Source organism: Amaranthus tricolor, chromosome 1 (genome assembly GCF_026212465.1).
Source record: "Amaranthus tricolor cultivar Red isolate AtriRed21 chromosome 1, ASM2621246v1, whole genome shotgun sequence".
Taxonomy (NCBI): Eukaryota; Viridiplantae; Streptophyta; class Magnoliopsida; order Caryophyllales; family Amaranthaceae; genus Amaranthus; species Amaranthus tricolor.
Genome location: NC_080047.1, coordinates 41,962,281 through 41,974,348, shown reverse-complemented (window position 1 = coordinate 41,974,348; position 12,068 = coordinate 41,962,281). Strand labels below are relative to the sequence as shown.

Sequence of the window (12,068 nt, the reverse complement as noted above, 5' to 3'; positions counted from 1 at the left end):
AAATCTATATATACCAGACTTATTCTGCATTTCAAGTCCTTAATGATGCTCTACATATGTTTGGACATTGGCATATGGTTATTGAGGCAAGGGAAAACAAATGTAAAAATGGGGAAAACATCATAATTGGAAATATTTAAATCGTTACCATGATCGACGGTGGTGATGTGGGTGGCTCCAGTGGTGATGTCACTAGGCGGGATATGATTTTTATTTTCTGAGGGATTAGATTCCAATGATGACTCTTCTTCTTTGTCTCCTGTATTTCTCCCCCTCGCAACCTCACACTAAATGGTGGCGGAAGCGCCATTCACGAAAGAAAGCGGAATTGGGTAGAAGAAACTTTGAATCCTTGTTTAAAGATGTAAAGCAACAATAGTGTAGTCAAGAAAGTATTCAACAACACCGTTATCATTGCTTTTGATGATCTTAGAGATTCCCATTTTATCATCTTCGACCAATTGTGGATCTCTGGTGGTCTCGTGGGTATGGGGGGAGGGAACATAGTGATATGATTGAGCCTTCCTCGATCAAAAATTTTGATTTACATTTGTGTACACCATGTGGTGTAATTTTTGGAATTCAATTTATCGGGTATTGTTGACCATGTATTCGTTCTTTGGTTAACTTTTTGTAAAAGTTGGAACTTTGTGCTATGAATATCATGGTTTTTTTGTTTGTTTTGGTTCTTGAATATATTTTTTTTTTGTGTTTTTGAGACAAAAAAACGATGAGGGCCTAGATATAGGTCGCCGGAAAATACTATTTGCTCTGATATCATAAAAAAGTTAATAATGCAGAAAAATAAAGTAGAGATTAGGGTTTTGGGCTGTACTCCCTCTGTTTTCAAATGTTCTTTCCATTCACCTTTTTTGTAGATCTCAATGCAAACTTTAAAATCAAATAAATTTAATTGTGAGTTTTTAAAAATTCTGAAAAGTTGATATTTAGAAAGTATATATTGAGACGAAACTAACAAGACCCCACATAAATTCATAAATTCTATTTGAGAAGAACATATGAAGACGGTGGGGGTATTAAATAATAATAAGAGATAATACCTCTATTTATACAAATAATCAAGACATAAATAAGGAAATAAAAACAATATTAACTTAAATAATATAGAAAACACAATAACCTTAATATCCTCAATATTAGAAAGATATTTTGATATATTTTATTTTCCTTGGAGATATTCTAGTATTTTCCTACATGGCAAATAAAACCATTAAAATAAACAGCTAGTCTTCTGAAAGATTGTCTAGTTGAGAGATGTATTTTAAGTCCAACTTATTAAAGATTAATACCTAATTACCTTATTTTTTGTAACATTTGAGAAATAATAATTTAAGACGAGTGAATTTAAGAGAATTACTAGTGCGAGAATGATCTTAAATACACATGGCATAAAATATTCTCAATTTAATTCCTCTACTATTTTCCTTTTCTTTTAAATTGATAAAACAAAAACAACACCCAAAAGCCCTCCTCTCTTTCTGTAACAACTCGACTTACCATTGACTGAGTAAACAGGGTCATCACGGGGTTTACTTCCCAAGAACCTCGAATCTCAATCCCAAAACTTGCGTAAAGAGTCTTTAGTTCTAAATCATAACAAAATCAGCTAATTTTCAATCCAAACATCTATCTAATACATAAAGTAATCATAAAAGTCTCTATAAAAGTCCAACATAACCAATACAGTCTAGACTAATATATTACCAAAGTTTAGTACAAAAGTACAAAACTCTAACGTGCTCAACTCATTATAACATCCTTGGAAACTCTAATCAACTCCGCTAATCCATCATTCCCGACTGGATCGGATTTGTAAACAAACTAAAAATTGGAAACAACAGAAGGCCAAATTAAACTGAATGAGAAGTAACAATCCAAAACAACAAAACACAGTAATTTCCAAACAAAGATTTAAAAGTAACATCAGTTTCCTAGAGAGTCTAGTTTGAGAGGTGCCCCATAGCTCTATGGTTATGTCGCTCTCGGGTGAAGCTAGTCAATATCTGAATGACAACTCGCTTCAAAAACAGAGAGCAGGGAACGATGTTCCTCAACTCCGTCAATAACCAGCTCGCAAGCCTGATCCATTGACCATATCATAATATCAACATAAGCAGTCACAACAATATTTGTCTCAACAATTTTCAATTTCAAAAGAGCTTTAGTAAAAAGTTTATTTTCAAGAAATATAGTCTGATCAGACCCTTTAAGGGACTGCTACTACTCACCAAAGACGATTCAAGAAGCCAAGTCTGGTTCTTCGCGATCACTAGAAGGGTTCCTCGATGATGTCGCCTTCTGAAGTATGACAATAACATGATGTCACAAGCGTGCGCTCGATGCTACTATACTAACATATAACTTATTACATCTACCCTAAAACTAAAGATTAACCATCACTCATGTTTTAACATTTTCAATCATCGTAAAAGTACATATTTTCTAATCCTTAATTCAACATTTACATCTTATTAAACTAGAAGTAAACATTCTAGCCCACAATTGCTATTGCTCATAAAGAATTAATAATCTATCTAAAATATTAAATCATCTAACAATTAGCTATTGACGAGTATCCACAATCAAAATGATTAATCTCAACTTCATCTGAATCTATCAATCAACATAATATCCATTTCTTACAAGAGTGCCTAACTATCCAATTAAATAACCACAATTATTTTATCCACAAGAAACTCCTAATTTATTCAAGAACATGAAATTACTAGATACTTTTCCATTACCATTATATTCCAAGAGAATCCCAAAATTTCCTAATAACAATCTAATATTTCAATACCCAATACCAATCTTAATTTTTGGCCAATATATAATTAAAACAAGTATGATAAAATGTCTTAGAATGATACATTGCTCTTCATGATTGTCGGTTCTATGATAAGGAAAAAGAATGAGAATACTTGCTAATTTGACATAAGGAAAGAGTAAATATACATATATAAGATAATGTAGGATTTGAAGGAATTAATCAATAAGGTAATCTTTACCTTTTCTTCACGAAACCAGGCGCCAAAAGAGTGAGAAAACAAAAAAGGTTGCGGCTTGTTGCTGTTTAAAGAAACTGATGCTTGCTTGCGAAATTAGCGCAAGAGGGAATCCATGGTTGTTTGGTTCTTTGAATCATCATCATAGAACGAGTAGGGAAGAAAGTACTGAAATCTGTTCGAATTAAGAGGAAATAGGGATGAATGCTGCAATAATACATTGAAAATCAAAGAGGAAGAATATACCTAATTGGTTATTATTATTATTATTATTATTATTTTGTTTGTTATTTTCGAAATCAGAGGAAGAAAAACCCAGTTTCTTCGAAAATCAAAGACAAGGAGTACAAGCCATTGTTGTACTCGGTTGTTGCATCGAGCGAAGGAAGACGATGGCCGGCATTGTTGCTTAATTTTAGAACTTCAAGTAACAATGGTGATTAGTCTATCTTTCGCAAATTCAGAGAATAAATAAGAAGGATGTTGCGAAAACTCAAAGGAATGTGTGCTGAAATCTGTTTGTTCGAAAATCAGAAGGGAAAAAGATATGTACTATGAAGTAGCCGCCATTGCTTGTTCTTTGAAGGAAGAACTCAGAGAAAAGTTTGTTTATTGAATCTGGGTTAGGCAAGGCAAGAGGGAAAAGTGAACATTAGTATTGTTAGGGCAAACTGATTTTGATATTTTTATTTGATTAATTATTTATTTCGTTATCTTAGCTCACGATTATTTATTCTACTCAACCCAAAATAATTTTCGTTCTAATACTTATTTTAAATTCCCAATATTAAATTCTCAAATGTTACATTTTCTCTCTCACGCGTATGAACCCAAAAGTGAAGCAGACATTTCTCATCCTCCTTCTTCAAACCATTCGAATCAGTCTCCATTCCGCTCACCTTCTCCATCTTCGAACTTCAGATTAAAAGAGAAATTAGAATAAACGCCCCACCTTCTAGCACTCCAAAATTAGGGCAAACCAAACTCTAATCATCTTCTACATTAGGTTTTCACAAGATATATAGCAAGTCTTCATCTCTTACCGCTATTATTGGATGATTCGAAGCAATTTATGGAGGCATTGTATTTCTTGTCGACTTATGGTGTAAAGATAAAGGTTCAAATCTTCTTAATCACTATGTATTATTGTTTGATTCTTTCCTTCCCTTATTCTTTTGTTCTTTTTCTCTCAAAGAATCAAACCATAGCTTACCTCTGATCGGATTTTCGAGAAAAATCAGTAATGTGAGCCTTTTCTTCCGTTGAAGAAGTGGTCAACATAGCAGCAGCCGAAATTCCCCTTCCAAACCCTTGAATTCTGCCGAAATGGGAAAAAATAAATGAAGTTTGGTCCTGTTTGATTAGGCATCGAAATCCAAGTCAGAGATTAATTTCGAAATCTATTTTTTTCCATTCCTTTCTGCCGTCACCAAGAGGTATATGCTTCTTGATTGTTCTTTTGCTCTTCTTTTTTGCTTTATTTTCTTGTTCATATAAGGTTATTTGCTTTGATATGATTCTCACTTGTGTAATCTTTTGTTCATGTGTTAAACCCTAAATGTTGAAGAATCTTGGAAACTTATATGTATTAGTTAGATGAGCTCATATTGAGAAATTTATGGAAATGAGTGTTACTAGTATATTATGAGATTAGTGATTTCAAGATACATTATAAAGAATTATTTTAAAATAAGGGAACAAGAGAACCTTGATGTTGAATGATGTTAATTAAGTGAATCTTAGAGTGTTTGCATTGATTTAAAGAAATATTGAGATTATAGATTTTGTTGATATTATTATGAAGATTTTATGTTGGGTTAAAATTGTTTGATGTTGATCATTAGTAGAAAATGATGAGAATTACTGAGTAAGAATTGTGTTGAGAAAGGGTTAATATTAGAGAAAGTAGTGAATAATTGGAATCTTTGGTATGAATTAGGAGTATTCTTGTTTTTGTTATGGAAGTACATATAGTGTTACTTGGAAAATATAGAGTTAGAGAAGCGGGTAATCTTTAAAAGAATTTAAACAAGCCTAGATCACGGTTAAAATATTTTGATGATATGGAGTGTTTGAATTAGGAGTGCAGAGTCCTTTAATGCTTAGAAATGTTAGAATATAATCCTTGATTAAGTCATAGTCTTAGGAGGAGGTGCAATGAGTTATATGAACCTAGTTTGTAGTATCGTATGCTTTGTTGTCATGTTATATTTGTTATGCTTCAAGAGGCGACATCATCGAAAAACCCTTCTAGTGATCACGGAGAACCAGACTTAGCTTCCTGAAGTGTTCTGGTGAGTAGTAACAGTCTCTTAAAGGGTCTGCCCAAACTGCATTCTTGAAAATAAACCTTTTTGTTAAAACTCTTTTGAAATTGAAAATTGTTGAGACAAATGTTGTTGTTTACTGCTTATGTTGATATTATGATGTGGTCAATGGATCGGACTTGCGAGCTGGTCATTGACGGAGTTGAGGAACATTGTTCCCTACTCCTTGTTTTTGAGGCGAGTTGTCATTCAGATATTGACTAGCTTCACCCGAGAGCAACATAGCCTTAGAGCTACCGGGCACCTCTCAAACTAAACTCCATGTGCGCACATAGATCTAGAAAACTGATGTTGCTTTTAAACCTTTGTTTGGAAATTACGGTGTTTGTTGTTTTAGATTCTTACTTCTCATTCAGTTTAATCTGATCCTCTATTGTTTTCAACTTTTAGTTTGTTACAGATCGGAATTGGTCGGGAATAATGGATTAGCAGAAGTGATTAGAGTTTCCAACGATGTTATGTTGAGCTGAGCATGTGGGAATTTTGTAGTTTTGTATTAGATTTTTGGATAAATGTATATTAGACTTGGTTGTGTTGGTTACATTGAACTTAAGGTGATCTATATGTTTACCTTGCGTTTTAGTTAAATGTTTGGTTGAGAATTAGCTGAGTTAGTTACGATAGAGATCTGGTGACCCTTTTGCTCAAGTTTTGGAAGTGTGACTTAAGTTTTTTGGGAAATAAACCCCGTGATGACCCTGTTTACTCGGTCAACGGTAAGTCGAATTGTAATATTTTTGATGCCTACTTACATCATCCTTAATGCTTATTTATCGTATCCTTAATGCCTGCTTTTAATATCTTAAATGTTAACTTACATTATTTTTAATGCCTACTTATAATATTTTAAAAAATGTATAATGAACCGGTCCAATTAGAGATGATCTCTCAAAGAGACCGTCTCTTACAAAAATTTATGTAAAATAAATAAGAGGTAGTATCATTTTTTAATATTATTATTATTCTATGAAAAGTGTGAAACTAGTGTAGTGCATTATCGCATTATATAAGGAAGAAGTCCAACATTAAACATACGTTTCAACCACTTCATCGTTCTTCCAACTTCCAAGAGAAACCAAAGCAAAAAAAAAAACATTATGAGAGAAAAACATTAAGAGAGAAAATAACCAAAAAAAAAGAAAATAAATAAAAAATAAAGAAGCAATCCATCTTGCAAATCTCATGAATTGTGGAGTCGTCTTAGGTTTCTACTGTTGGGGTTGGGAGTTCTTAACTTCCCTTCTTCTTTTCTCAGTTTTTTCACCTTCTTATTAATAATATAATTCTTTTCTTAGTACCTTTTAATAAAAATCCATACAAAATATATTATTTTTCGACCATTTTTTATAATAAGTGTTTATATATAAATATATTTAATAGAAGGTTTTTTATTATTAAGTTTGGATATAATTATGGAACGTGTGTGTGAAAAGGGTGGTGGGTTGTTAGAATATGAAATTGTAAGAAAACAGAATTCGGCACCCTTTTTGTTGAAGACGTATATGCTTGTGGATGATCCCGAAACCGACCCGATGATCTCGTGGAACGAAGGCGGAACCGCCTTCGTCGTGTGGCAGCCGGCGGAGTTTTCCCGGGATTTGCTTCCTACACTCTTTAAGCATTGCAACTTCTCTAGCTTTGTTAGACAACTCAATACTTACGTATGTTCTTTTTTACATACTCTTTAAATTATTATTATTATTATTGCATTATTGATATTTATGATGGACTTATATTTATAACACGAATTAAATGGACACCGAATTATCGATTGACGTAATGATTGAAGATTTATTATTTTATCCGTATAGAGTTAAATCGTTTCCTCTCCTTCTTGTATGAAGGAAAATATATACGTAAAATGACTATTTACAATTGACTCTTAATTTGTGTTTTCTTTTAATTTATGTTAGTTAGAATATATAGTCAGTCAATTACATCATTTTTTTATTCATCTCGATTATATGTAAATTTTATTGATGTAAATTTTTTATAATTTTTAATCGAATAAAATTAAAAATATTAGGATTAAATTAATTAGTGCATATATGTAAAAGCTTTTAAGATATTTGATTACATTAGAAGGGAGGATTATATTATTAACAATCCTAAGTAAAAGTCAATATGAAAGTAGAGATAATCCATTAGAGATAGTAGTTTTTCAAAAATACAACAATTTTGTCATTGATTTAAATTATTTAATATTAAATTATAGTGAGTTGTATTGTAAATAAATTATTAAAATATTTATGTTACTATATGTGAAATTATAGATAATATTTAATTTGTCATTAAAAATTGCCAATTAAAAATAATTTTCTTATAACATAAGTTAAATTTTAGATATCCGACTTCTTAAAGTTCACTTAGGTGACCGACTGATATCATATAAGATGTTGATGAGTTAATTCCATTGATCAGATGCTTTATCTCTAATTACAATCCATCCAAACTAATACGGATAATTCTTGTGGTAGCTAGGAATAATATTAACATAGACATTATTTGATGTTATACTAATTAGAACTTTAATTATGTTAAAGTTGATCCTAATAAAAGTGTTGATGTTTGTAGTTGCCCTTTTGTGAAGCTTCGTTAATCATGATTAGCAAATGGGAAAAGGATTAAAGGTCTCAAGTTATTTTCAACAAGTTGATTATGACCGTAGTTGGTATTTGTCTCTTTGATTCAAAAATATTATTTAATAAATATAATAATCCTTTAAGTTGCGTTTGCTTTGAGTAATTATAATATTTTGACCAACTTTGGGATAAAGGGCACATATGTAATCTAAATTTAATACACTCCTAGCTAAGAGTCATAGTCTTGTATTGTTACCCTTGACAAATTTTAACCCCATCCTTAATTGTGTTATACAAAACATAGAGTGTATAATAAGTATTGGAGCCTCAACCTTCGATTTTAATTTTGATTGAGTTGATTTTCTAATATGGTATTAGAGCTGAGTTACGAGTTTAAATTTTATTCATCTCTTTTGATGAAACTAGCGTCAAGTATAAGGTGAATTTATGTTGCATTCACACATCTAGTTCAAAGACTTTCGTGTGAGGTAACATGAGAGTGAATAATGTGATTAAGCTTCTATCATCAACTTAAACTTTTGATTCACATTTTAACCGAATTTAATGGAACAAAAGAAAATGTTAGTCTATAACCTTTATACATCTTTGGAATTAGAGGTATCTACTCGGCCCATTAGCTCAGTTTCAAGTCAGGTGTTTTGTGATCAGGTCAAATCAAGTCACGTGTTTATAATAATTTTTACATAATTATAAAGACATTTTAAAAGTCAAATCAAAATCCAGTTTCATTATATAAGGTGGAGTGAATATGGGGTGAATCGCTTTTAAGACCTTTACTTAAAATAAAATAAAAAGTTAAATTACTTCAATTTTAATTAATGAAATGCGAGTATATGACAAACCGAGTTAATTAAAATCTTTGATTTGAACAACCCATTCACTTAGTGAAAAGTATTATATTTGTTTTGGTCAAATATAATTTATGAATTGCTCAAAGAAGAAAGTTTTAATCACCCTTATAAAAAGTTTATTAGTCGAAATTGAGGTGTAGAATTTTGAATTGGAAATTGCCCATAAAGACAATATGTTGAATAGCCACTTACTTGCACATATTTATGCATGCATTTAATAAAAATAAAGTCTTTGTGATTAACAAATACAAATACTCTTTTCTAAAGTTGGACATTTCAAATGATCAAATTATTTTATATTTTATAAAGGAGGAAGATGTTAAGAGTTGTTAGGTTTTGAATTTTACACGTTTTGTTTACTTATGTTTGTCAAGAAAATGTCAAAATTCTAGGGCTTTGTTAAATGATTTTTTATCTGTTTTATTTTGTTAGATTCGTCTTATTATATAAAATTTTATAGATATTAAAATTTGAATATGCTTGAAAACAATTAAAAAAAAAAACAATGTGATGAACAAAATGAAACATAAGAAGTATTTCCCCATACTATTAAGTTCATTTTACATAATGTTTATTATTCCTTTAGGATTAAATTAAGGTGAAACTATAAATTTTAGCACTAAGTTGTGGATAGACCTGTGAAATTTTGATACAACCACAATTAACCAAAAACTTGTCTGAAAATTAATAAGTTTTACCCAAAATTTTAATCTTTAACCTTAAATTTTAATTAGTTATTTATAAGAAAATAATTTTATTAAAAACTATTTTATAACTTGTCGGAATATTTAATGAAGAATTTTTTAATTTTAAAAATTTTGAACCCAACAAAAATGAGCCAATCCAAAATTAATTCGATCAAAATTACAAGTTCCAAAATTTATCAGCTCGAATGTTTTGACGAGCATAGTCATGTGCACATTTAAGAGAAGCTATTATCAAAGCTAAATTATAAACATGAAAACTGTAACATTAAAACAGGTAAAAGTAAGAATTTTAGATTGTTGGTCCATTTGAAACTACTACTTCCTCGGTTTTCGGTTTTTATTTAGTTGCACCAAAGGACAATTTGACACTATTTATTAATGTCACTTAATTTTCATATTGTCGTTAATCTATAAGTTAAAATATAGTCATGTGTGATCTTGTTAGAATCGTCTCAACGTGAATTTTATTAATTTTCAGTTTCTATAATTTTTCGATGTGTATATCAGATATATTAACGATTGAATTAGTACATTGGGGCGTGTGAAACTTTCCTTTGGTGCAAGTAAAAAAAAACAGAGGAAGTATTTTGAAATTACAAACAATAACACGTTTAGAGGAAACATATCACTTTCAGAAGCAAAATAAAAAGGACACCGATAAGTAAAATAGAGTAATTGACTAACTAGGAAGAATTTCTTGTTTACGCTCATAGGGGTTTAGGAAAGTGGCAACAAGCCGATGGGAATTCAGCAACAACATGTTCCAACAAGGCAAACGAGAATTACTTGGCCGAATTCGACGACGTAAAGCCTGGACTCACCGTCAACAACCACTGACCGCGGTGGCACCGCCGACACTCAAACAAACGAGCTCAGAACCTCCAACAAGCAATCAAGACGAAGATCAAAGATCCTCGTCTTCATCATCATCTTCTGAGTTCAATAATTTGGTGCACGAAAACAAGAGACTGAAAGAGGAAAATGGTGTGCTAAGTTCAGAACTCACAACCATGAAGAACAAGTGCAAGGAACTCTTCGACTTAGTTGCAATCTACGCAAACCGAAAGGAAAACTGCCACAACAACAACGACGACAATGATGATAATGATGATAAATGCGAAAGACAGCTGAAATTGTTCGGGGTAAAATTAGAAGTTCAAGGACAAAGGGAGACGAAGAGGAAGAGATCGGAAGAGGTTTATGATACAGCTAGAATTTTATTATCTCAGTCGTGCAAGTAATTCTTTACATGGCTGATGGCTGATAACCGATAGCTAATGGCTGATAGCCAATTGCTGGTGGTTGATAACTGATATCTGGTGGTTAATGGCTATAGCCTATAGGTATCGATACAAGTACATTAGAAAGATATGTTATTAATGATAGAACTTTCTCTTGAAAAAAACAGTTCAACCAAAGAAAGATTGAACTTGTAATAGTTTAAGAATGTGATTTAGAAATTATATATGAATAAAGGACAATTAGTTGGTTTTAGTCTTTCTTTGAGTCAAAGAAAGATGTGAACCAATGTATACTTCATATCATATATGGAAGGTAAAGGGCACTTGTTCCACACATTGAAGAAGCTAAGTAAACCTTTTTCAAATGTGTGACGGTAAATAAGAATTATAACTCTTTTAGTTTTGAATCTTGATCATAGTTTATATGCTTGTGCTAACCTTAACAATCAAATAGAAAAACATAAATAAAGACATATTTAATCAAATATGTTTATAGCTTACCTAATAGGGAGATTCCACTTTGTGATCTCAAAGTCATATACTCATTATTTATATCACTTCAAGTTACGATCATTGCAGTTTGTTTGGATCGAGGAAATTGAAAAAAAAGGAATGAAAGGGTTATAATTTCGTTTGTTTGGGGTACTAATTTTAAAAGGGAGGGCTTTGAAAGTAAGGGATATAAATGGATTAAGTCCATTAATTTGTTATTAACCAAATAACGTAGACTTTCCCAATTGTCTAACCCCCTCTTCCTTTCCCTTCCGTCCCTTCTCTTCCTTTTTTCCCCTCCTTTCTCTCATAAATTATACAAAGAGTGGAAGATCTTTTTATTTTATTTTCTCTATCATTAAAATGTTTAGGCTTTTAATTTTTTTATTATTACATGATTAATTGAGAGAAAAGGAGAACAATGTAAAAATTAAACATATAATATTACCTAAATAATACTTGCTCCAACTGAGAGAAAATTCAATTCTCATATTCGCCTTTGATATGTTCAACTTAATTTGTAGTGGTGAATTTCACGATAAATAATTTAAACCTTTGTTATTCACACTCGTATAATGTAAAGATTTGTTGTGTAAGTGTCAAACCCATTAATGTAACAAAACACTTAAAATGAAGTGAAGAGTCCGAACATAGAGAACCTTTTATGGCTAATTTGACATCACTTAAAAGTTTAAATAGATAAGAACCTTTATGACTAATTTTAATCTGTACAATTCTGTAATAATTTATAATTAAAAAATAATTATAATCGGTAAAAATCAGTTTTAATAAATAAACACAGTTAAATCAGTAATCAGATG

The 12,068-nt window shown here is 31.0% G+C and overlaps 1 protein-coding gene and 1 long non-coding RNA gene across 2 annotated transcripts; one reads left to right on the top strand and one right to left on the bottom strand.

Moving 5' to 3' along the window:
- Positions 1 to 1,129: 1,129 nt before the first annotated feature.
- Positions 1,130 to 3,685, bottom strand: LOC130813384 (uncharacterized). Its single transcript, XR_009042213.1, has 3 exons — positions 3,030 to 3,685; positions 2,250 to 2,319; positions 1,130 to 2,100 (listed from the first exon to the last, which is right to left on the bottom strand). It is a non-coding gene; the product is annotated as an uncharacterized LOC130813384 (long non-coding RNA).
- Positions 3,686 to 6,386: 2,701 nt separating this feature from the next.
- LOC130813378 (heat stress transcription factor B-3) lies at positions 6,387 to 11,158 on the top strand. The gene is made up of 2 exons (XM_057679212.1): positions 6,387 to 7,014; positions 10,228 to 11,158. Exons 1-2 carry the CDS (start codon positions 6,766 to 6,768, stop codon positions 10,753 to 10,755), a joined length of 777 nt encoding a protein of 258 aa, XP_057535195.1. The 5' UTR covers positions 6,387 to 6,765; the 3' UTR covers positions 10,756 to 11,158.
- The last annotated feature ends 910 nt before the right edge of the window (positions 11,159 to 12,068 follow it).